The sequence below is a fragment of the Pipistrellus hanaki genome (genome assembly GCF_964339955.1).
Source record: "Pipistrellus hanaki genome assembly, chromosome: 10".
Taxonomy (NCBI): Eukaryota; Metazoa; Chordata; class Mammalia; order Chiroptera; family Vespertilionidae; genus Pipistrellus; species Pipistrellus hanaki.
The window spans coordinates 6,569,838-6,594,805 of NC_140512.1; the positions used below are offsets into that span (position 1 = coordinate 6,569,838).

The window sequence follows — 24,968 nt, forward strand, 5'->3', positions numbered from 1 at the left end:
GGGCCACGTGACCGCGGCAGCCAATGGCGGGCCGCCGGCGGGAGCGTGCGGGCCCCGCCGTGATGGATCGCGGCGTCGGTGGCATTTAAATCCCGGGCTGCGCCGGCCGGGGACGCGCGGCCGCCCCCCCAGGCGGCCCGGCGGCTGCGGGGCAGATGCCAGCGCCGGGGCGAAGGGAGCAGCGGCTGTTCTCCTGCTCCGCTCCCCCCGCCCCCCCGATCCGGGAGGCGGGGGCTGGGGAGCACCCCTCCCTCCCGGGCAGCCCCTCCCCGCCGGCACGGAGAGAGGAACCGGCGAGAGGTGAGAAGGGGAGAGGGCTCCGGGCGCTCCCGGGAGGGGACTCCGTGGGCGGGAGCTGGGGGTGGGGGGGGCGGGCTCCCCGGGAGCGGGCCGGACCCCAGCCGGCATCGGGGCCCGGGCTCCCCGGGAGCGGGCCCTGCTCTGTCCCCCGGCGGTGCCCGGGCGGCTGGGGGCGCAGCGCCCGAGCTTGGGACTCCGCGCTCCAGGGAGGATGCCGGTTCCCAGGGGGCTGGCTGGGAGGGGCCGGCGGGGGTGGGGGAGACAGCGGCCAGGAGAGAAACTTCCCTTCTCCACCAGGGTCTCCGAGGCCCCCGACCCCCCTCGTCCCCCACCCGGAGCCTCGGGCCGGAGGAGCGTCTGTAACCTGACGCCCCGCGGCCGGGAGCCCTGGGAGCCGAGGAGCCGAGGAAGGCCGGGCTGGCGGGCTCCCCGCCTCCCTCCCTCTGCTCTCCGCCCCTTGCTCCTCCCCCGGGCTGTGCTGGGAGCCCGGGCCGGGCGGCGGGATTTGGAGGGGCAGGAGGCGGGAGGGGGTGACGCTGCAGACGTGGCCGCGTGGGGGCCGGGCCGCGCTGCGGGCCATCTGCCCGCCCGGAGCCTGCGCTTTTGGGGGGGCTCAGAGGAGAGGCCACAGCTCCCCCAAAGTACGCTGATCCCCCCCCCCCGTTTTCTCAGGGCGGAGTTTGTAGGGCTTCCTTTATTCAGCCCCTCCCCCCTCCCCGCCCCCCATTCCACGGCCTGTCCGCGGGGGGACGGGCTGGCAGGTGGGAGGGGCGGACAGATGGCGGGTGGGGACGGGACATCTTCTCCCCCAGCGCCGGCCCCGCTGCTCGGTAACGGCTGCGTGTTAGTCCCTGTGTGGAGCCCGGAGTGCTCCCCGGAGAGACAGTGCGGGCTGAGCGGCGTCCCGGGCCAGGGGTCCCGTGCTCCGTCACCCTCCGCCTTCCCCGATGCTGACGGGCCGTTAATTGCTGTTTACTATTAGGTTTCGTGTCAACCCTTGGCTCCTAGAGAGAAAAGGCCAAGCAGAGGCCGGGAATTGATGCATTCTTGGGCACAAGAAACCCAGAGAGCATCCGGGGAGCTTTGCAGCCTCGGGTGTATAGATTTATGCTCTGACCACGTTTACCTCATCCGAGTCCGACAGATAAAAAAATTAACTGAGGATTGTATGTGTGTGTGTGGGGGGGGGGGGTCCCACGCCCCTCCAGCCTCCCCTCCCCGGTTAGGAGAAGGAAGTTCTGCTTTAGGCAGGCACATTTCAAAGGTGTTCGTGAACCTTCCAGGTTTCTGCGTTCTGTCCTCCACATAGAGAGGTTTCCCCAGAACCTGCCCCGCCCCCAAGAGGGGAAACTTGCAGACGTTTGACTATGGACTCCCTTCAGTAGGAAAAAAAAAAAAAATTCCCCTAAACATTTGAAAGGGATTTTATGTGACCTTTGACCCATCCCCCATCACGGTGAAGAGGGAGCTCAGGCAGGCCGAGTCACTCTGCCCCCATCTCAGCACCCGGAGGGTCATCCCGGAGGAGGGGCAGGCCCGGCGGCCCTCCCGGAGGAGGCTTCCTCGGCCGCGCCGCGAGGGAAGGGGCTCCGGCGGGAGGAGGCGGGACCTGGGGCGGAGGGGGGTTGCTGGCATTGCGCCGGCGATCTGCTCTCCCAGCCGGAGCTCGGAGCTCGTGGGTACGTTCTGCCCCTCGGCCGCCTCCCTGCCCCTTTGTGGGCCTCCCAGACCCCGGGTTTACGCGACCCCCTGGGCCGCGCGGCCGGTGCCACAAAGCCGCCCGGGCACCCCGCCGCCTCCTCCCGCTGCTCTCTGCTCCCCTCCCTCCCTCCCTGCCTGCGGGCTCTTCCAGGCCGGTAGGGGTGGGTGATTTCTTGGGATCGCAGGCTCGCCCTGGCCACGGGCCACCGGCTCCACGCAGGTCCGGCGCCCGGTGCCCCCGGCCGCGCACAAAGAGCCTCCTGGCCGCGGCCCGCGGGCTTCCGGAGCGCCGGCCCTCCCCGCCCCCGGATCCCGGGCTCACCCGCCGGGCCGGGCCCCATTCCCCGGCCTCGAGCCCAAGTCCCTGTAAGCGCCGGGGAGAGCGTCCCTGGGTGGGTGACCAGGGCCCGGGCCTCCTCCGGGCTCCGCGCCGGGAGGGGCAGGGCGCGGAGCAGACACCCGCCCGCCGCCCAGGCCCGAGCGGCTCCTGGCACCGCGGCTCGGCCCCGCCGTAGTTTTAAAAGAGCAATAAAAATGAATTATGACTAAACGCCTTCTAACTTAATGCTTTCGGACGGGGATCCCCGGCAAATACGTAAGAGGATTTTTATTTGTGCATGTGTTCCTGCAATTGATCTCTCTGATGACATTCTCATTCATGGAAAGCGTTTGATTTATGGGCGCAGGACGGAGCGCAGGCGGCGGAGGCTCAGCCCAGGCCGCTGCCGGGCAGCCCCCGCCGCGGAGGCAGCAAACCCGCCGGCCCGCACCGGCCTCCGCCGCTGCCGGGGTTTAGGAGGCAAAGGGGGGGGGGGGGGCAGGTAGGGAGCAAACCCCTGGAGGAAGATCCCGGTTTCATCCTAACTTACCAGCCCGCGCTGGTGAGAGCCGGGCTCTGAAACCAGCCCGCCCCCACACATGTTGCTTAGGCGCTGCGTGTTCTCACGGTGCGTGGCCACCAGCACGGAGCTCAGCAAGAGAACAGCATACGTGGATGGGGAGACACGAGGTGGGGGTGTGTGTGGGGGGGGCAACAGAACAACCCAGGAACACACCCCAGTTCACATTTTATTGATATTTCATTTAAAGTGCTTGTACTCTTGCTCTTTCTGGGCCAGTTCATGTGTGACCCAGGGTGCAGAAAAAACACTTGGTCCTCCATCTCAACGTGCTCACCCGACTGCAAAGCTTTAATGCTCTATTATTTGCCATATAAACAGATTTAAGAATGAGATATTGATTTTTTTTTTCTTTTTCTGACCCTGCAAAAAAATAAAAAGAGAGTCCTGGAATGGCTGAGCCAGAGGATTTTGGAAAGAAGCCTTTCTGATGTGTATTGTCCAGCTAGTGACCGTCATTTTGTTTATGTTGTTGTTTTGTTTTTCTCCCCCCTCTCTCTTTTAGGACTGTCTGCTGGACCCATCAGCAGCTGGGAGAGTGACCAACCACACTGGAAATGTCCGCCATTGGTGGGGGAGGGGTGGAATGTAGATGTTTGAAACAAACGTGTATAAATAAATGAATTGTTGACCTGAAAGAAAGTCCATGTCCTGGAGCTGGGGGTTTCTGTAGGCACTTTATTTCTCCACTTTCAAAAGCCTGGGCTGGGCCCACCTCTGAGGCTTCCCAATCCTGTTTCTATGACCACGTTAATCTATGGCTTGAGCCTCTACAATGAAAAAACAAATCCATTCCCCTAAAAAAAAAAAAGAAAGAAAGAAAGGAAGAAAGGAAGGAAGGAAGGAAGGAAGAAAGAAAGGAAGAAAACACTTCTCAGATGCCCTAACCATTTTCTGGATTTCTTTTCTGATGCTGTCTATAGAAAATTTTGAACATGCCCCCTTAATAAATATATTAAAATTGAAAAAGAAGATCAATTGTGACCAGAATTTTATTTACCAAGTTAGACTAAAAGAAGAAAAAGAAACCATTAGGAGCTTTGAGAAAGAGGGGGAGGAAAAAAAAATAAGAAAGCTGCTTATAGCAAAGGAAAATTTATTCTACCAAAAATACGCATGACAATGCATCCTAATGTAATACAAAAATAAAAAGAAAGTGATACCATTGTACCATCACTTTCTTGCAGGCCTCATATATTGCTTTCGGGAAATCACACAGGGGGTTGTTGGATTAGATTTTAAAACAAGTAAAACTCCAAAATAATCTGTAAAAGACACCTGAAACTGGGTCAGGGGGGACTCACTAAACAGAAAATCTTCACCATTGAGAGGAGGAAGAGGGTAGGTCAAGAAAAATAAAAATTAAAAAAAAATCAACTCTCAGAATAAAAAGGCCAAACCACCTGGTCAAAGGGGTTTTTGTGTTTTTGTTTTTGTGATGCTTTGTGTTGCTTTAATGTTTTTAGTAATTCAGATGCTGCAAGTCAATTGTGGTGAGTGTGTCTGTAAAAAAGTCAAAGCTGTCAGCCGAGATATCTACGGGGCTGTCGAGGGAGCCCGGCAAGCTGGGCGACACGGCGTCCGAGAGCTGCAGGCAGGAATCCGCGGAGAACACGCTGAAGTCCTGCAAAGAGGGCACCTCCAGGGCCTCGGGGCTGTCATTGTTCAGGCCCGGGCCGCAGTTCTGGCCCATTGTTGACAGGCAGTTGGGAACAGTGGGCGACGACTGGTGCTGGAAATGTTTCAGATGCTTCTCATTGCTGGCGAGCGGCGACCCCGGGAAGCTCTGCGAGTCGCCATTGTGTCCGTTGGGGGCCTGCTGCTGGGAGAGGGCGTTCTGCTGGAAGGCGTAGCCCTCCCGCTCCAGGAGGGCCCCCGAGACGCCCAGGGCCTGCTCGAACAGCGCCTTCTCCTCCTCCTCGTCCTCCTCCGCCTTGTCCGCGTCCTCCAGGCCCTTCAGCGGGCCCTCGCCGCCGCCGTGCTGGTTCTCCTTGCACTGCGTCTGCCGCTTGTGCTTCATGCGCCGGTTCTGGAACCACACCTTGACCTGGCGCTCGGTGAGGTCCAGCAGGGCGGCGATCTCCACGCGGCGCGGCCGGCACAGGTACTTGTTGAAGTGGAACTCCTTCTCCAGCTCCAGCAGCTGCGTGTTGGTGTAGGCGGTCCGCAGCCGGCGCGCCCCGCCGCCCTCCGCCGCCTCCGGCGCCTCTGCGGGGAGGGGACCAACGACACACGCGGTTGGAGGCGGAGGGGCCCGCGCGGGGCTGGTCCGCGGGAGGACCATCAATAAACACGGCGGAGGACATCAGCGGCCACAAGATGGCCGCCCCTGGCTGCGGCAGGGCCATTGTGCCGCCGCCTGTCCCGGGAGCCCGGCCCGGGGATGGGGGGGACGCCCCATCTCTCCCACCTCCGCCCCGTCCCCGCCTGCAGCTCTCCCCCCCAACCTCCCCAACCTCTCCATCCGGGAGCAAACTTTATATTAGCCACACCGCAATTTATAATTAATGCATCAGCTGCTTAGCTGAGCGGGAGCGATCTATCACTCTTCATTACTGTCAAAAAGCCAAACTCTAGGACAACGAGACAAGAGGAGGTCAGTTCCAACTCAAATAAATCATCCCACGTTGCACAAGTTAGGGAAAGTTCCTCCTCCTCCCCCCGCCCTCCCCACGCTCCTCTAAAAAATATATGGGTGTCTCTGGTGGTGGGGCGCACGCAGGACGCCTCTCCTCTCCATCACACCCGCTGCCGAGCCCGCAGAGGAGGGGAAGGCAGCCAAGCGTCTCTCCTCCCGGCCCCGGCCCGGGCTCCCGCCCCCGCCCCCAGGGCCGCCCCGGGCCCCCGGCGGGAGCGGGTGCGGGCGGAGGGGGAGCCCGGGCTGCGGACTGACCTTTGTGGCCGAGGCAGGCAGGGCCGGCGGCGGCGGCGGCGGCCGAGGCGGGCGGCGGCGCGGGCTTCTTGGCCGCCTTCTTCTCCTTCATCCAGGGGTACTCGGGCGGCTGCGGGGCGCCGGCGGGCCCGGGGCTGGCGCGGCTGCCCGGGCTCGGCTTGGCGCGGCCGCCGGCGCCGTGGCGAGGGTGGCTGCCCGGGTTCAGGCTGGGGATGGTCTGCTCAAAAGGAGGAGGAATCAGTGTCGAGTGTGAAAGCGTCGAGGTCTTGATTGATGAACTTTGAAACGTATCAGCGACAGGGGGAAACGATGTCAGGCACTCAGCGAGCGACGGCTGGCTATTGATAAAACCAATCTCTCGCTCAAATTCGTAATTCATGGCCTTCTCCTTGGAGCCCCCTCGGAGAGAAAAGTTCCCTCTTCTGGAGGGGCCTTGGGGGGGCGAGGCCCGGGAAAAAGGCGAGTGCGGAAGGGGGAGGCAAAAAAAAATCTATCATAGACGATCGCTGCTGGGGTGTTTTTTTTCTAATTCACTGATTACAGCCGTATGGGGACCGCGCTACTATTAAACTATTGAATTCATGGAGACAAGGTTGAAATTGGACCGAATTGGCTGTCACATGATTGCTTCTGCCCAATGACAATTTGGGCTTTAATCAAAAGAAGCCACTGTCTGTTTGATTGATCCAAAAAAGTCGGGAAGGAACGCCTCATTGGGGGCAGCGAGGCTTTATTTACACTTTTTTCTGGACAAAAAAAACACACAGAGACGTTGGTGTGGGTGGGGATGCCCCGGAGTGCGTGGGGGCGAGGGAGCCTGCCTGCCTCCCGATCCGCAGCGACCCGGGGTGGGCCCGGCGTGCGTGTGAGTGTGCGAGCGAGCGAGCGAGCGTGAGCGAGTGTGAGCGAGTGAGCGAGTGTGCGCCGCGGCCCGCCCGGCCTCCCCGCCGCATTGTTCGGGCGGCCGGGAAGACGCCTCGCACCTCACAAATCATGTAAGCGCCTCAGTCTGACGCCTGCAGTCATTAACAAAGTAATCCATTAATCTCCAAAGTTTTGACACCCGAGGGCCCCCATCCCAGCCACATAAGTTGTGCAAAGGCAGGAGGAAGGAGCAGAGGGAGAGGAGGTGAGAGAGAGAGAGAGAGAGAGAGAGAGAGAGAGAGAGAGAGAGAGAGATTCAGAGAGATTCATTTGGGGGTCCCCCCTCTTTTATTTCCCTTTCACTCCTCCGCCTTTTCCCAAACCGTTTCCTGGATCTCAAAACTGATCTCCTCTCTGCCCTGGTCTGTCTTCCCCTCTTCCCTTCTTTTCCTCTTCCCCCTTTTCCCCCTTCCCCCCCTCCCTCCCTCTCCTCTGTCCACTTCTCCTCTCCCCCCCACCCTCGCAGGCCCTCGCCCCCCCCCAAAAGCCCAGCCCGGAGTCCCGCGCCCCCAGACCCAGCCGGGCCCATTGTTCCTGGCTCCTCCGCGGCCGCTCTGCCTGGCTCCGGAGGGAAGCGGAAGACCTTCCCGCGCCATCAACTTCTCAGGAGTGGCTGCAGAGATAGAGGCATGTGCCAAGCCAGACAGCAGCCCAGGTCCATGTGTTCAAGGCCCTGTAGCCAGGGCGGCGGGCAGCCAGGAACGGGCTCCTGGCATTCTGGGTTTCACACCCGGGGCTCGGTGCGGTGAGTATTTCCAGGAAGTCTGGGAAGTCAGCAGCAGGGAGGGAGAAGGCAATTGTCTCTTTCTTTCTTCCTTTCTCTTCTTCCTTCCTTCCTTCCTTCCTTCCTTCCTTCCTTCCTTCCTTCCTTCCTTCCTTCCTCCTCCTTCCCTTCTGGTCGCTCTGACGGGGAGCTTGTGGGTGCAGAAGGTGTGAGTGGAATTGTCTCCCGCTCCTTGGCCACCAGGGATGTTTGCTCTCCGGTTCTGTCGCGGGAAACAGCACCGCAGGTGAGACAGGGCGACCCACGGAGGAATGACACAGGTCCTCTTTCTCTGTTCATTCTCTCTCTCTCTTTTCTCCCCCAATTCCGAGATGTGAGTCTGAGCGCATCCTGGACTGTGCTGGAGGGTTCAAAAGACAACACCTTTAGGTGCCAAGCAGTAACTTTTTAGAAATCCACCAAGCCAGAAAGAAGGGAGGGGGCTGAGGGGAGATTTGAGGGTCTCTCTTTTCCCCCAAACCCTGAGGAGGAGGATCCGCCTTGGCTTCCTTTGAAATGGACCAAGTGATCAGACTCCCCCAGGCCAGCAGGCACAGTGGCAGGAAAATAAATCATTCTGATGGCGGGGGAGCGGGCTGGCGGGAGAGAAAGCCCTGTGCAGAAAACAAGCAGGGCCGAGCTAGGCGCAGGGAGAGGATCCCACCTCTGAGGCCGGCATCAAAGGGGGTTTGGGCTGGAAATTGATATAAAGTGCCCTCCATCGCTGGCTAGCCCAGAGCACGGCCTTACAGATAGAGATGCAATTTTGGAAAATGTGAGGTTTTTCAGTTTTCTTGCTTTTATTCCAAACAAAGCTCTGAAGGAAGTCTGGGTGCGATCAATCTTGCTCACCAAAAGCCTTGACAGCTTCTGGCCCTTAAGAACACATTTCAGCTTCGAGCTCTTTCCAAGATCAAATGTGGCCCAGCAAAGAGGAGAGCAGGAAACGCAAGTAAACAAGGAAAACTAGTCTTTTAAAAAGATATTTTTTTGGCAGCGGAAGGAGTTCTAAGGCTGCTTTTAGGAAAGTGCTTTTCGGGCTCCGGGGTGGCAGCTTTTGGCGTTTGCTTTTTACCAGAAAATACTGAGGACTTCAGGGGAGGGGGGCTCCGAGAGGGAGCGGAGCTGCTCCCACATCCCCAGGCTTTGTCAGGGGCTGCGTGGGTGAGAGGTTTCTGCTGCCTCAGCGGCCTTAATTCAAACACCATCTGGAGGAAAAGCCTTTTCTCTGGCCATTCAACACAGGAATCTTCTCCAAATCTATTACTTTACCTCAGGAGCTATTTTAATAAGGACTTCTTTTTAATATCTAGGAAGCTCAGAGTGAGATCGATATTTTTTCTTTGAAAGCCACAATGAAGGTCTCTGGCAAGAGGTGGGAAATCATATTGGAGGCTCATTTAAAAATCTCTGCCCTGGGGCCAGGGAGAAGCCTCCACACCAGTCCTCCCTCAGCGAGAGGAGGTTTTAGAAATGGGTCCCAATGGTGGTATGTCCGAACACTGCTCCTCTCTGAGGATCTCTCTCTCTCTCTCCCCCCCCCCATCTCCTTCTTCCCTCCCTCCCTCCCCCTCTCCTCTTCACACTGTTCCTTGCTTTCCCAGGTAATTTTAATTTTATGCGCTTCTCTTAAATTATTACTTAAAAGAGGACTCCTGCAGCTGCTCATCCTGCTTAGTTTAGATATAAACCACCAGAAGGGCAGAAGCCCCAGTCCTCACAAAGACTGCTTTTCCGGCCTCCATGTTTCTGAGATTTGCCACATTTCAGCAGAGAGGTAGGCGTGAGGCCGAGTGCTAATCCACTTCTTCCATAAATTCTTTAGAAAGTGTATATAGATAGATATATAGATATATTCAGGAAGCCCAGGATAGATGTGGGGACAGCACCTCTGGCTGTGAGAGAAACGCCCAGATCTTTGCAGCTGCCCAGGTTTGCATCTTCCGAACCCTTTTCTTTTTCTTAAAAACCGTGAGGTCTCCTCAAAGCGGCTCCTGCAGGCCTGCAGGTACCCAGCCATGGCTCCAGTGCCTGTCTCCGCAGACCATCTGAGGGAGCTTCTCAGAGGGAAGAGAGGCCAGAAGATGGATATTTTGGATTGCAAACAAAATGGCGACTTTTCCCACCTCTGCCTCAGACACATAGAATCCAAGGAGAAGGGGGATTTCTTTCTCACGGCAGATGCTCCTGAGCCCCAGACGCAGGTGGTGCCTCGCTTCCAGCTCTGAGGTGGGATGCGGATGGGGATGACGTTCTGAGGTTTGCGCTTTCTGAATCTGGTTCCATCTCTGAGCAGTTCTTTCATCTGAAGACGAAAACACTTCCCTGTCCTGCGCCTGTCCCTGCCTCTGCCAGCCGGCCAGCAGGCAGCCCCGGAATAGAAATGGGGTGTTTAGCTCCTGTAGCATCAAATGGAAGAAGTACTTAAAAATGCATTTTTATTAGAAAGATATTAATCTCCTTTCTCTCTCCCCCTCCCCCGAGGCCATTAAAAAAAAAGCGGGGAGGGAAGGAGGAGAGGAAATAAATCCAGAGAGTGCCAAATCCTAAATTCCGAGAGGAAGCCGGTGCTGGGCTCTGGTAGTCCAGGGCAGGGCCCAGCCCCTCTGGTGATGGAGACGTGGGCGAGCTCTCAGCCTCCTCCGAGCCGCCTCGCTCCCCAGGGCAGATTTAGAAGTGCTTCTGTCCGCCCTCCTCCGGATAACGGGCCGCGAAGCATCCGTGGAGAGGCCTCTGCGGCGGCGATGTCCCAGGTTAAGGCGGGAGCTGGTCCGCTTTGTCGGAGGATGGAGGATGGTCGGGGCCGGGAAGACAGCCCGCCTGGTCCCCGGCGGCGCTGCCCACCTGTGCGCCCCCCGCCGCGCCGGGGCGGCCGCCTTTGTTCCTCCCGCACCGGCTCCGCAGCCAGCCCGCCGGCGGCAGCTGGGAACCAGGCGGCGCAGCGGGCTGGCCCATCCGTCTCCGCCGCCGCCGCCGAGGATCGCCGCTCCCGCCGGCCCGGCTGCAGGGAGGCCCGGCTGCAGGGAGGCCCAGGCCTGCTCCGCCAGCCGCCTCCGCCTGGAACCCCATCTTCGGCCAAAGAATCCCTTCCGAACGCGGATATTATTCAGAATAAAAACTTTATTTAATTTTTTTTGTTCTGTTTCTCAGAGTGTGAGCAGCAAGGAATGTAGAACTCTCCAAACAAATCTAGCATTTGTCGCGTTTACAGATTGTTTGCTTCGGTTTCGCCGGATGTTACAAACTGAAATCGCTGTTTTTTCGAAAGCTGGATCCTCTCTGGTATTATTGCATCATTACCATTGTTTTTTATAAAGAAATTACATTTCCCTTTCAAATAAAAAATTTCCTATGTACGCCAATGCACCATTGAACAAAAGGCCCACGAAACCTTCTGAACAACCAGGGTACAGAATTTCTTTAATATAAATACGAACGGATGGGGATAAATAATATTTAAAACTTAGATTATTCAATGCTTGCAAAAAAAATATAAATAAATCTGACTGTTCACCAGCATACACACACGGAAAGACGTACACTTAGTCATCCTTACACAGGGAGCCCCTGTTTCAAAGCGCCTTTGATTTTTTTTTTCCGCTCTTTACAAGAAGTGCAATTAAAAAAAACCTAAAATTAAAAAAAAAAAAAGTAATCGCTTCCCCTCGGGAGCCATAATGTACGAACAAATTCACATTGAAGAACTCGGCTAGGAAATTTGTTCATATACCCTGTTTCTGATCAAAGAGAAGGGAAGGTGAAGGGTGCGGGCCAGCGGCCGAGCTGGGGCGGGAGGAGATAAATATCGCTACTGATACTGACAGCCATTCCAGCAACCAAGATTGCTACGTCACATAAACTATAAAAACGCGTTACCAAAAAAAACAAAACGGGGGGGGGGGGAGGGATTAGAAGGGGGCGGAGGAGAGAGAAAAGGGAGGTGCAGGGAGAGCCTTAAGACAAAACAAAAAAAAAGCCAACGAAGAAGAAAGGGGTGGGGGTGGGGGTGGGGGGGACTCTCCTGGCGCGCAGCCCCGAGGCCACCATCACAGGTGGGTGAGCTTGGGGGCTTCCTGAATTCTTCCCTGAGAAGGATGGTGGGCGGTAAGGTCCGTGTAGGTGGGGTGCGGCTCCCCCGGCCCAGGCCCGTGGTGGTGGCCGCTGCCCAGCGGCCCGGCGCCCCCGTAGTCCATGGCGGCAGAGGCGGCGTGGGGGAGGTGAGTGAGGCCGAAGAGGGCCGGCCCAGAGTTGCTCATGGGCTCCACATAGCTGCCCCCCACGAAGACGGGGCTTCCCTGTAAGTGTGGGGTCCTATAGCTGCTGCTGCCCTGCAGGCCGTGCCCGTGCGGGTCATAGTCGGGTGTGCCCCCTGCGCCCCCTGCGGCTGGGTAGCGCTTCTGGGGGGGCGGCGGGGGCGCGCAGCTGGGGTAGGAGGCAGGGGGCAGCCCGTAGGTGCCTTGGGGGGGCTTGGAGAAAGGCGGGGGCGACTGGGGCTCGTAGGGGACACTGTTGACCAGCGAATGCATGGAGTTCAGGTAGCCGCCAGCGCCCGGGGGCACGGGGCTGCGGCTGGGGGACTGGCCCCCCGATGACGTCAGCATGCCCTTGCCCTTCTGGTCCTTCTTGTACTTCATGCGGCGGTTCTGGAACCAGATCTTGATCTGGCGCTCGGTGAGGTTCAGCAGGTTGGCCATCTCCACGCGGCGCGGCCGGCACAGGTAGCGGTTGAAGTGGAACTCCTTCTCCAGCTCCACCAGCTGCGCGCTGGTGTAGGCCGTGCGGGCCCGCTTGGAGGACGCCTGCCCAGGCGGACTCTTGTCGCCTGCGCAGCTCTCCCCTGCCGGACAGAGAGGGGAAGGGGGTGTCAGGGGCTGCTCCCCAGCCAGGCCCCTCCTCGCTACAAGCCCCAGAGTGCCCTCTGCTTGTCAGGCCCAGAGCAGGGCGGGGGAGGTGCGTGCTTCCTCCGTCCTGGTGGGAAACTGCTGGGAGGTGGCCCCTCGTTCAGTCAAGTTGCAAATCATAGGCTCCTCCAGTGGGCAGAAAAGCAGAGCCCCAGTTTGCCCTCCTGGTCTGTATTTCCTTCCTGGGCTGTTCACTTCCTGGCTCCTGGTCCTGCAGGCCTATGAGACTGCAAGCTCCCTGTGGGCAGGCCTCGCCACCGTCATTCCCTCCACACTGACTGGAACGTGGGCCACCTAACTTACGCTCAACAGCCCTTTCCTTCACTCACTGTCTGTCTGGGAGATTGGACAGTTGCCTCAACTGGACGCCTAATTTCCCCAGCGGAGATGGGTGGAGCGGGAGCCCCAATCGGAAGCCTTCTCTGCTCAAAGGAAGAGAACCATCAACCGTCTCCCTTTCTGGTGGCGAGGCCCGGGCCCTGATGCTGGGTCCTATTAATGAGGCTTCTCTGTCATCGAGCAGCCCGCCCAGCTTTGTTTACTAATCCTGTGTCCTCCCTGGCCCCCAAGTCCTAGTGCAGGAAGGCCCCAGATTCTCAGAACAGAGCCCTGGCAACTGGAGAAGGCAGGGGCAAAGGTAACCGGGATCCTGGGAAGCCCCAAGGCCTCGGGCCTATCATCCACTGGAGTCGGATTCCAGGAAGCCCATGTGGTTCCCATTAGGATGACAAGCCTGAATCCCCTCCCAGAGGAGACCCTGGCCGCCTCCATTGTGCTAACGCTGAGCAGGCCTTCCCAGAGGCAAGGCAGCCGCTCCATCTGCTGGAGCAAACATTAAAAATAGGCTGATTATAAGCAAAGTATTGATTCTGAATTGGTGGGTGATTAGACCTGCTTTTACTCTGACACATCTCAGTGTGGGGTGGGTGTCAATATTGCACTACAGATGAAGAATTGTGTGAAAAAGGAAGTGGAGCTCATGTTTGCTCTGCACAAAGGTCCTGACTCCAAGAGCAGAAGTGATTCCGAGCTCACTAGGCCCCTCGCTCTTGGAGAAGTCCAGAGACTTCCATTAGGCCTCTCTGGGGGTTCCTGTGCACACAGTCCTGACACCTCCCTAGTTGCAAAGACTCTGGAAACCTGTGTAGGATAGAAAGGGGAACAAGGGGTCCTTGGAAACGTTCCAGCGCTCCACACAGTGCTGGCTGGGCCTGGAGCTGGCTGGGGAAACCTGGAGCCAGGCCAGAGGACCCTCCTCCAGAAGGCACCCCTTTACCTGAGCTGGAGCCGCTGGTTTTCTGCTTTGTGTTCTGCCGGGACTCCTTCATCCAGGGGAAGATCTGTTTGGCCACGGTGGGCGAGTTGAGTAGGGGGCTCTTGGCCGCACTGGCAGGGGTGGGGTTGCTGCTGGCATTCTGAGGCGGGGAGACTGAAGACGGGGCTGGGGGCACGGCGGGAGCTGGCGCGGGGGGCTGCTGAGGTGGCTGAGGCTGCTGGGGGGCAGGGGGCGCAGCCTGGGGCGGTGGCGGGGCCAGGGGGGACTCGCCCAGGCCTGGGGGCTGGCTGGGCGGCCCGCTCAGGGTGTGCAGACAGGCCTCGCTCAGCTCGTGCGCCTTAGGGTGGCCCCCGGCGCTGGCGGGTGATTGGAGCGAACAGGCGGGCCGGTGGTACTCGCCCTCGGCGCCCAGGGCCGCGGACGCCGAGTAGGGCTGCTGGCTGGCATTGTAAGCGAACCCGTTGGCGGCCTGGTACGGGTAGCCACCGTAGATCGCGGAGCTGTCGTAGTAGGTCGCTTTTTGCATCGCGTTGCTTCCCGGTCCCGATCACACACTCTGACGGGGGCTGGACACCCGTGAGGCCGCACATTGGCACGCCCCCGCGGTCACGTGACGCTCCGCCGCCAATGGCCGCCCCGCGCAGACCTGGGGGGGTGAGAAGCGCGCGGTGAGGCTCCGCGCAGATCCATCTTACTCTCAATAGCTAAGTGACATGAAAGCCATAAAAGAAAAAGTGGTCAGCAATATTTAGCTGCACGACTTGGCCCCGGGCGCAGAGAGCCGCGCTATAAAAAGCCGCTGGAATTTACTGGCGGCTACAAATATTTGCTTAACTTGCGTCTGGAGTTGGGGGGTTTTCCGGGGAGAGAGGAGGAGCTGGAGTCCAAGAGAAGAAAGGCCTGGTGGGCTAGAGCGGAACGGAGCTGGGATCCTTCTTTCCCAAGAAATTCAGAGTGTCCCTTCCTCTCTGCTCCGGCCCCTCCTCCAGCGAGCCCCCGGCCCCCTCCCTCTGGAAATTTTGGAGAAGGGGCAAGGAGGCAAAGGGGAGTCGCCAATTTTTTTTCTCTCCAGTTCTCGCTTTGCCACTTGCATTTGCCAAAGAGCCCCGACAGGGAGTGATATCCCATCCACCCCCATTTCTGATGTTCCAGAACCAAAAGGAAGGTATGCACAGAAAATGTTCAGGTAATTGCCCTACTGGACCCCACTAATTCCAGGGGGGTGGGCGCCTCCAAATGAGCCCCTTGTGGCTGAGAAGGGGAGAGAGGGAACTTTAGATGGGACATCCTGGGTGCGGAGGGACCACCACCAACATCCATTCCAGCAAACCCAACTCAGATCCTGGACAGCCTTCTACTCCTTACTCCTCTCCTTTTCCTAGTTCTCAGGCATGTCTCAGCAAGCCACTCCCACCTCTTCTCCGCTGCAGAAAAAGGTCCCAGACCCTCCTGCCTGGGGTTTTCTGAGGTGCTGTTATTCAGGCAACTATCAAATTCTACCTGTTAAAACATGATGGATTAGAGAAAAAAACAACCCACCAGGAACCTGAAAAACCAGCGTTCATCTCCATGACCACGGCTTGAACTCTCCTTCCAACTTAACGATAATAGGCTCTGTCTTAGGAACTGCTATGCAATTTGATGTATGGGGGTCATTTGGCTCTGGACGAGATGGAAGCACAAGCCATAAAACCCTGCCAGAGTTCCCTGATCTTTGTGTGCTGCGGTTGTTGATGTTTGTTACTTGGCCTATTTACCTGCTTCAGGAACACCAAGCAAAGGGCAACCCTGGAAAGCTAAAAAGCAATGGAAAGCCTCCTCAAGCTTTTTTTTGTTTTGTTTTGTGTTTTACAAAGCAGTTTGCAGAAGTGAAATCTTCTCCCCGCCCCAACCTTTGCATGGTCAACCTCGGGTTCTGCTCAGAAAAGTTCCATGTGAGTTCATATATTCACAGTCACACTCCTACGCACTCAGAATGTTAGTGTCCGACCATTTAAGAGAATTACAGAGACAAATTCATGAAGAAAATGGTTTGCACTCCACAGTCCCAACTTTGTGTATCTGAGTCCTGAAGTTATTCAAGTTTTCCAGGAATAGCAGACACTTTGTTAACCAGAAAGAAATAATGTAATAAGCATCTACCAGTGGATGATTACACTGTAATTTTGTCTTTAATAACGAACTCCTTTGAATTCCATTATTAACCCAACAATCGCACCAACATCTGGAAAACAAGCACAATTAATTTTCCAGAACCTCAATTAAAAATTACAGCATCCCTTATCCAGAGTGATTGTGCGTGATCTTGAGCCCTGGAGTATTGTTTCTCTTTTGGAGATGGAAGGCTACAGATACCATAATCAAAAGTAAATAAATGATAAAATAAAATTTAAAACCGAATGGCCTTTAATGTCTGTTTCCTGCTCCTCCACCGAAAACAGTTCCTATTACATTTGACAGTGTTAATGTCTGCCGTCATAAATTTTTAAGATACTAGGCTTGTGTAAAATAAAACGTCAGGTTAAGAAAATTACTCCAGACACTTGAACAGCAAGGTATTAGATAAAACAAAATTAAGTTGATGTTGAATGTGCACTATTTCAAGTGAATTGCTAACCCATTATCATAAGCTCCACCGGCCTGCTGTTTACCTAAGTCTTTTTGTCAAGTTGTAAAATAACAAAAATACCTTTTAAAAATCAAAGAGCAATCAACAGCCCACATAAACTTAAAACATGGGTTCGCCTCCCAGACCCCACCAGGGCGCTTCCTATTGTTTACGGTCAGCAGATACCCAGCCGGGGCCCACCGCCCGCCACCCCAGCCCGGCCCCCGAAGTTTACAACCCAGTGAAGAAGTTGGCGGGCTGCCAGCCAGGAAACTTTGCCCTGCACCCCCAGACGCGGGCTGGGCGGGGCAGGTTCCCCCGGGGAGATCGGTTTGTCACCCCCAGGTGCGAGCGCCCCGCGCTAAGTTGAGTGCGGGCAGCCAGCCCCATTGTCTCCCTGGAAGATCTGCCCAAATTGCAACCTCTCGCCTTCAGACCCCGCTCCCTCTGTCCCCTCCCGCCCCTTCCTCGGCCGGCCTCACCCCGAGTTTCGCTGGGATCGGGCCCAGCGCCCCGGCTCCCCGGTCCCCGGTCCCCCCACGCCTCCTCCCCAGCCCGGGGAGCGGCGGCCGGGCAGGGGCGCGGGGTGGGGGCGGGGACGGAGCGCGGCCTGAACTCGAAGTGTAAGGGTATCAGTCACTGCCGGGAAGGAAGCTCCGGCTTGTGAACTCTTCTTGAACCGAGATTTAAGTCTGCGGCCATAAATCACCGAGACGTAAGCCCGCCATTCAGCGCCCGGCGCGGCGGCCCCGCTTACCTTAACTTCTGCCGAGCGCCGCGGGCGCAGGCTGGGCGCGGGCTCCGGCCCCGGCCCCGGCCCGCCGGTCCCCTCGGCGCGGGACGGGCTCGGACCCTCGGCATCAGCCGGCACGGCGGGCGGGAGGGGCACCCCGAGGCCCGGGCGCCCAGGCGCGGAGCGCGGCCGCCTGGCTGCTCCGGCACCGCGCGCCCAGGGCGGACTGGGGCGGCTCGGACCCCCCCTCCCACCCACCCCACCCACCCTCCCCTCCCCCAACCCCCGCCCCTGCCCTTCCCGAGGGCGGCAGCCGTGGCCCGGAGATAAGCGCCCGCCGCGGGGCTCCGCCTGGGCAGTGGCACCGGCTCGGGTACGTTTCTTATGAATATTGCACCGGAGCAGGCTGGTTGGGGGTGCGGGGGGGGGGGGGGTTGAGGGCGGGCGGGAGGGGAGGCCGAGGCGGCTGGGCCGCCGTGGGGGATGGGGCTGGGCGAGGGGAGGGCCAGGAGCGAGGTGGGGAGCGCGGGGCGGCGGGAGGAGGGCGGCCTCCCCCCAAACCCCACGCCCTCCCTCTCCCCGCTCCCGGGCGGCACCGAAGCCCAGGAAAATTATGCTAATGAGGGCACCGGGCTCTCACAAAGGGGGTCTCCGGCCCGGCTCTATTTCTTAGGAAGCCGTTTGCGAAACCGGGTCACCCTCCGCCCAGACGCGCCCAGTGGGGGGGCGAGAACAGGACCCAGAGAGAGGGCCGCAGACTTGGGGCCGTTGCCCTCACCTGCCACCCCTAATCCAAGACCCACAAAGCCAGTCTTTGGGGGGCCCGGAGAGGGCCTCCTTTCTCGGGAGACCTCCCCCAGAGCCTACAGGGCTGCCTGTGGTTGTGTTTCTAGGCAGAAGCACTGAGATCCTGGCAGCAGGAGAGGAGCTGGGAGACTGGGGAGTGGATGAGAAGCCCCAGGCTCAGGTACACACAGGTTCCAGAAACCTGGGCCTCCAGCTCTTTTGTGCGGGGTCACAGGACGGACATGCAGGTCACTCACCGCAGGACTGATAAAGCTCTGACCCCAACAGCCACCCCCGCCCCCCGTTAGGGTACACGGGGAAGCTGAGCAGAGGACAGGCCTGGGTGTGCCCCAATATTCCCACAACTTTGAGGAGGACAGTCTCCCTCCCTCCTGTCGCCCAGCTCAGCTCCCTGGATTCAGGGGCGAACCCTGCCAGGGTGTGTGTGCGACAAACAGGGACAAGTGGCGCTTCGGTGCGATGCTGAGGTGTCAGCGGCCGGCGCGCCTCAAAGGGAGGTGTTAAAAATATAAGTAGTGTGTTTAAACTGTCAGGGAGCCGGGGTGTCACCTTAGAGCAGAAACAAAGCCAGGGGAGAAGGGAGAAATCAAAAAGCACCGCGGCCGGGTGGCCTCATGCATACCAATGGTTTTTGTCATTTATGGCGGGGCAAGATTTATGGCCGGGCGCCCCAAAGCTGTAAACAGAGCGCACAGCAGCAAACACCGCTCCTTATGGCACACCGCGGCCTCCGCCTGAAAGGGGAGCGGGCGGCGTAGGAGGGAGCGCGGCCACAAGAATCCGCTCGGCGGCGTTTTCTCTTCACACGGTCCATCCCCGGTGCCGGTGGAAGAAAGAAGGCAGAAGGCGTGGGTCAATAATCAACCCGCACTTTCTCCTCCGAACTGCTGATGCGACCGACTCTCACGCTTCTCTGCGGAGCCAGCTGCCTGCGGGGAGGGCCAGCCCTGTGGGACCTGCCAGGGAGGACGGCGGCCAGGCACCGAGGTGAGGGCCGGAGCGCCCGCCTGCCCGGGGCGCACACCTCCCGCCAGCGCCGGCCCGGTGCCGGGCAGAATGGGGGCGCCGGACCCGCCAGGCTGGGGAGCCGGGGAGAGCTGGGACGGAATGGATAGGTGGCTTCTGGGCGCAGGCAGAAGCGGGGTTCAGACCTCAAGGCTGCAGGCTGGCGCCCTGGGTGCAGGCCTCTCTGTTAAAACCCACAGTGCTGGTTTTTGAAACGAGGCAGGCGGGTGATTAAAAGATAATAATTTATCATAGCTAAAGGTCATTTTTTGTTGTGTTTTTTTTTTCAGACAAAAATCCCTCCTGTCGGTTTTCCATCGCCATAAACTACCCTTGGCTGCTGCTGCGTTCTTCCCAGGCAACTCCGGCAGCCAGCACCCGGCTGCACCAAAAGCGCTGAGTTTTCTTTGCTAAGAAGACCCCGTGGCTCCCAGATCATCCCCCCAGTCCCCGTGCTCCCCACCTCTGGCCCGCGGGGACCAGAAGAAAGCCTCCTTCTCGGCGCTAGAAGAACATTTGGGACAGAGGGGCACGCTGCCGCCTTCTGGGGTCTTCTTGGGAAGTGTCCGAGAGGCCACAGTGGCGGGGAGCGCTGGCCGGGCAGCCAGGGACCAAGGTGAGGCAAGAAGAGGCTAAAACCCCCAAATGGGTAGGAAAGTTCCGGAGGAAATACACTTGCCGTGGGGGGGACGCTGGCGTTGGGAGGGAGAAGAGGGGCCGAGCTTTCTTACGGCCACAGTTTGGCTGCAGCCCTGTCCTGGGCGGAAAAGCCAGCCCGGCTCCGTCTGCGGCCGCTGGCTCCCTCACTGCACACTCGTGTACAGAACCGGCTGGAGTCCTCCCTCAGACACTCACTCTGCTCGCTAGCACCGAAGCAACAATAAAAAGATGCCTGTAACAAACCTCCATTCCCTCTCTTGTTCTTTCTAGTGAAACTATATTATTTATGAGTCTTTAACTGGGTCAAAAATGCGCCAGAACTGGGTCATAAATCAAATGAAATGCTGACAAGTAATTGAACAGCAATTAAAGCTTACATTTTATTTCTAAGGGGTGTTTTAGAGCACTTGAAACGGCCTCCGTTAAACATGTTACTGCCGGGGCTGGCAGAGGGGGCGGGAGGAGCGGCCCTTCCATTCCAGGGAAGTGCGTCCCTCTCAGGCAGGGCAGGCTTCATTGGATTTTTTTTTAAGTAGAAAAGGAAAAATAAGATTTTTTTAAAAAGTCACGGGGCAGATCTGCTTCCTCACTGTTGGTAGGCACCCCTTTCTCCTGCTCGGAGAGCTCTGGGAGCAGAGGAGGGCGAAGTTTCCCTCACCTTTTCCCCGAGTTCCCGTCTCTCCCAGGACCACTGGGTCCCCAAAGCCCAATTAGCTGGGGCTTTCCCATCGCTGGGAAGCACACAGTTCCCCTCTCAGCTGCTCCGTTCTGGCCACAGCACTGTTTCTGGGGCTCTGCCTCCTGCGGGCTCTGCCTCCGGACCCCCCTCCAGCCCAGAGAGCGCGGGCCAGTCCTCCCGCCCTCCAAGCCGGCTGCGTGGCCCGGCCACACTCATCACCGAGCCCAAACCCGGCTCAGGCTCCCTCTCCCCTCTGTCTCCCCGACATTACAATAACAGCGCTCTTGGGGATCCAGCACGCTGGCCACCCCAAGCCTCTCCTACATCCGAGCTGTCCTCCTCCACCCCTGCCGGGCAGAGGGTGTGCGCAAACAAAGGTGTGTTCTGAGATCCAGCTCCTTCCACCCCGCGTGTGAGAAATCGCATTCTGCAGCCAGCGCTGAACAAAGTGGCCTGAAGCATCATCAATAAAATGGCAGCGCATCTGCACACGCATTGATTTCCCTCTCCCAGCTGCTCCTGCCGCCCTGGCCAGCCCCAGCCCGCCGTCCCTCCCGGCACACAGCAGCCATGGGGGAGCCGCGGTCCCCTTTCTCCCTCTCTCAGCGCCCACCCGCTCCGGGCGGTGCCGCCTGGGAGAGCCGCCGGCCACCCTGACCTGCGTGGGCGCTCCGGCCCTCCCTCCGCCGGGGCTCCACTCCGTCTCAGCCCCGCTGTAGCGGACAAAGCCACACTAGCCATGGGGGCGAGCGGGCCCACCAATTAGCACCCGAGCGCCCCTTCCTTCACACCCCCAACACTTTCCAGGGAATTAAACTCGCTCTGAGGCGCTGCTGGGGATCTTTCCAACGGTTTCGGTTCCAAAGGAGAAACAAAGGAAGAGATGGGCTGAGGGTCCTGTCCCTGAACCAGGGTCTCCTCGCCTGACCTTTGTCTCTCGCAGCCATAACTCACTCTAGATATGAACAATCAACGGAAATACCTTAAAATAAATTCCATCCTCCTGGCGTGGCCTCGAGTCCCATCGGCTAGCTGGCCCGGAGCCGCTCCATGAGTGCTGGAAGCTGCAGCCCGCTAGGAGAGCACGCTCCGGAGAAGGGGAAGGGGAAGGAGGAGGTGGGGGCGTGGGGGGGGGGGCTCTCAGTAGAGAATCTAGAAAACGTAATCACAGGCGAAGCCGCCCGGGTCTCAGCTCCAAATGCCACAATAATGTGCTGTATTATGTGCTCACGTGGTCATACGTCAACTTAAATCCTTTTATTTGAAATAGGGAATCACTGAAGGAACTAGGTTCCCAAGCAGAACATTTAGCTTGGGGGGGAGGGAGGAGAGGGGGACCGTGACCAGCAGGAGGGAAGAGTTTTATCTGGGGCAGTTGTATGCTGGGGGCATCTGCCCCCCCCCCCCCACATGTGCCACACAAGGCCAGTTATCTCTCTTATATTTCTTTGCACTTGATCCAAACATAAGAAAAAGCAATGCTGTCCCCATTCTTAGAGACCACATAACTTTCCTTACAGGTTCCCACTCACAGACCTGCTGAGCCCAGCTCACCCAAGCCTCCCGCCTCTCTGGAGTCACGGCCCAGGCCTTGTTTCCGGAAGAAAACCCAGTGATGGTTGGCTTGCCTCTCTCCCGGCCTGCCATTGTACGGATGTGCTAACACCCACGCCATACACCACCGCCGCTGTAGACATGCAAACGGCCCCTCATTACCTGACAAAAGGCTAAAGTCCGGTTGCTTTTGTTCTGTGGGACGGGAGCCCTGTAGGAAGTAGGTACTTGGCTCCAGAGTGGTGGGTGGGTCAGAGTTTTGTAGAAGCTGAAGGACCCAGTGCCTGGGCCGAACCTGAACTTACACTTTTCCTCAGTGCATAGCAGAATGATACCTGAAATCATGGGCTTCTAATGATGAAAAATGTAAGGGGAAAGGATCTAATTGTCTGTGCAAGAAGAGAAAAAGAAATCCTAGCATCCCTTAAATTAACTAACCTACTGCAAGGTAATCTGGGGCCCTCTCTGTTCACCCTCCCCTAAGACAGTTCTGTGCCCACCAGCAGAAAGTGACCTGGACCAACTCTTCCCAGGAGGAGCCTGGCTGAAATAAATAAGACCACACACACACACACACACACACACACACACACAGATACACACAGATACACACACACACACACACACACACCCCTGCTTTCGGCTTGGTGACAGTCTCCACTGATTTCAACATTTCACCCTCTCAGGGGCTATCTAAACACTTCCTCTTTTTGGATCTTAGTTTCTGAACTTTGGGAATGCTCTGAGGTGGAGAGACCCTCATGCCATATTCTTTTGTTCCTGGAGAGCGGGTCTTGTGTTAGCTAGGCCACTCTGAGCATGAGGACGAACTTGTAGCAGCTGCAGGAGGCTGTGCATGGTTCTTCCCGCCCCTCCCCTCCCGGCCTGCAGGGGAACGGAGGGGCCTAGTGAGACTGGAAGGCCCTCAGGAAGGGGGCTGCTCATGAGGGTATCTCACTCAGAATGGCAGCCCCCTTCCTGAGGGAGGCCTCACACCCCTTGGAAGGGAGCCCTGCCCCAAGCTGGTGGCCGTATTCCAATGAGGTTCTGTCTGTGGGACAGCTAGGAGAGAATCTCTATGTCAACCTTCCCGGCTCTGACCTGAGCCACAAGCTGGAAAGTGAGCATCTAATGTGAAAACCCGCTCTCTCAGGTTTGGGGGTGGTGGACAGGACCAAAGGCTGGTTTCCACAAAGCACTCCCCAGTCACCACAGGGACTCAGCCAGAAACCCACTGTCCTCTGCTCCTCTTACCCACCACCCCCAAATATTTCACCCTGAGCTCTCCAGATAGCCTAGAGAGGACCTGGAAGTACAGCCCAGCTGCTGGTAAACTCCACTCCCCCCACCAGAGTTTCTGTAGGGGTCTCCACTCAGTGATGGGAAGGGGCCTTCAGAACTCTCAGAACCCTCTGGAGCAGACTGAAATTCCCAAGGCCATAAATCAATGGGGACGCCTTTGGTGGTGCTTCAGAGGAATGCCTTAACACCAGCAAGGCCTAGAGGCATCCCAGCGCCAGCCAGGATCCTCATGCCCCTATTAACAGCCCAGTTAATGCTCCAACTGCTGTTTAACAATTAACATCACTGACTTGGGCTAGGAAAGGGTGATTTTGTGGGTCATAAAGGAACATAACTGAGGAAGACTATAGAAATTTAACTTTTGAGGGGAAAACAGCTTCCCTAAGAGAGAGCTTGGGCTGGGCAAGCCACCAGAGAAGCCGCAGCTGCAGCTGCGAGTCCTCCTTCACCACTCTGAAGTCTTTCCTGGGGCACGGCTGTGGGCCACGTAAACTCCCAGCCCAGAGACCAAGAATGGGGATGCTCAGCTATCTGGGCACAGGCTGGGACACCCAGCTGCCAGTACCGCTCCACTCACTCTCTCAGCCCCCCACCTGGCGAGCGGGGCTGGGGACGAAGGCCCCGGATCCAGGCCACCAGAGCCAAAGCAGGCAGAGAGCTGTCTAGGAAGGAGCAGGTGACTCAGGATGCAGAGCTTTAGTCAATATTTGCAAGGCTGTTGGCAGATTAGATGTATCTGTATTCAAACACTGCAATCTGATTTCTCTGTCAAAAACACACTTAACATGCTTCTCCCCTTAGTTAACTCTAGTGGTTTTTCTCCTCGGCGGCAGGTTAGGCCCTCTCAGCCCACTCCTCCTGGGTGGAGGTTATAGATCATTACTTAACATGAGATATTTCCTGTGGCTGCGACGGCGCTACAAATGGGCTCCAAGTCCTCTGGACTCACACGACTGTGTATATCACTGTATACACATGGCCTCAAACTCCTGCAACTGTTTACACACGCAATGATAGTGTTGTGTGCGGAGATGCAAATCAAATGTCCACACGGAGTTGCAAATTCCTGAAATGCTCTGTCTGTACTTGATATAAATAGACACACAGTAGCTGAGAAAGTAACCCCACTTTACTATCGCTCTGTTTACTTCCTAGCTAATAAAGTAAGAATTGTATCTAAAACACCTTATCTGCCTTAGAGCACACACCAACAGCATGTTGCCATAAATTAGCAACCTAGTATCTATTTGGGGAGAGCATTTTAGGGAAGACTGGGGCCTAGGGGATAGAAAACAAAGTCTCAGAAAACTTTTTACAACAAGGAATTCCTCCAAGAACAAAGCAAGCCCATTCCTTCACACCAAGCTTCGGGAAGCTGTTCCAGTGGCCCCTCCCCCAAATAGGCAAGAAATTTATGGATCTTTTACAAGGTAATAAACCACAGTAATTACCTCCCTGCATCCCAAACTAAGAGAACAAATTAAGCCAGAACTGGGAAAGAATTTTAAAGAGTTTTCCCTTGTTCCGAGCAGGAAAATAAAACGCGGAGATACTGAAAACCTGTGCTTTTCCTGCAGGGAGAACAGGGAGTCAGCCTGGCTCAAGGCACCCAGAAGTCCCGCTGCCTGCGACAGGCTGCACTTTGGAAACACAGCCACTTCCCTTCGCCGAGGAAAAGCAAAAGGACAGGAGAAACAGCCTCCTCCACGGAGACCTGGACTGACCACGGCTTCCGAGCTCACAGCCTCCGCCAGCCGCGGACAAGCAGGACGGCCCACGCGGCGGCCACCGCCTCCGTGGTCTCTGCTGGCTTTTGCCCCGCTGCTGCATGGAGCGATTTGTTTGGAACTTGCTGGAAGAAACAAATATATCCTTCTGACACCCCCGCCCGAGCGCATACATCTTTGGTCTCTGCGATCCACCGCTTCCTGCAGGACGCCGGCTTCTGCGGGCTCTTTGTCTG

The 24,968-nt window shown here is 57.5% G+C and overlaps 2 protein-coding genes and 2 long non-coding RNA genes across 7 annotated transcripts in view; 2 read left to right on the top strand and 2 right to left on the bottom strand.

The window, feature by feature from the left end:
- The first annotated feature begins 54 nt into the window (after positions 1 to 54).
- On the top strand, positions 55 to 3,727 carry LOC311629548. Its single transcript, XR_014796220.1, has 2 exons — positions 55 to 300; positions 3,406 to 3,727. It is a non-coding gene; the product is annotated as an uncharacterized lncRNA (long non-coding RNA).
- Positions 3,728 to 3,857: 130 nt separating this feature from the next.
- HOXA2 (homeobox A2) lies at positions 3,858 to 7,128 on the bottom strand. The gene is made up of 2 exons (XM_084897717.1): positions 5,794 to 7,128; positions 3,858 to 5,108 (listed from the first exon to the last, which is right to left on the bottom strand). The coding sequence occupies exons 1-2, from the start codon at positions 6,170 to 6,172 to the stop codon at positions 4,363 to 4,365; spliced, it is 1,125 nt and encodes a 374-aa protein (XP_084753843.1). The 5' UTR covers positions 6,173 to 7,128; the 3' UTR covers positions 3,858 to 4,362.
- Positions 7,129 to 7,215: 87 nt separating this feature from the next.
- The window catches only part of HOXA3 (homeobox A3), a 35,445-nt gene continuing 17,692 nt past the window's right edge, over positions 7,216 to 24,968 (bottom strand). For 2 of the 3 annotated variants that reach the window (XM_084896459.1, XM_084896460.1), the window contains exons 4-5: positions 13,658 to 14,303; positions 7,216 to 12,317 (exon numbers count right to left, since the gene is read on the bottom strand). In XM_084896459.1, coding sequence (XP_084752585.1) covers positions 11,527 to 12,317; positions 13,658 to 14,183 — 1,317 coding nt within the window. In that variant the 5' untranslated portion in view covers positions 14,184 to 14,303 and the 3' untranslated portion in view covers positions 7,216 to 11,526. Of the gene's footprint in view, positions 12,318 to 13,657; positions 14,304 to 17,022; positions 17,113 to 24,968 lie in introns of those variants that run through there. The other variant, XM_084896461.1, reaches the window with a different exon arrangement.
- Positions 16,799 to 20,708, top strand: LOC311628888. Of its 2 annotated transcripts, none has more exons than XR_014796091.1 (3): positions 16,799 to 16,980; positions 17,892 to 18,792; positions 19,101 to 20,708. It is a non-coding gene; the product is annotated as an uncharacterized lncRNA (long non-coding RNA). The 2 variants fall into 2 exon arrangements; XR_014796092.1 differs by lacking the exon at positions 16,799 to 16,980 and adding an exon at positions 17,261 to 17,371.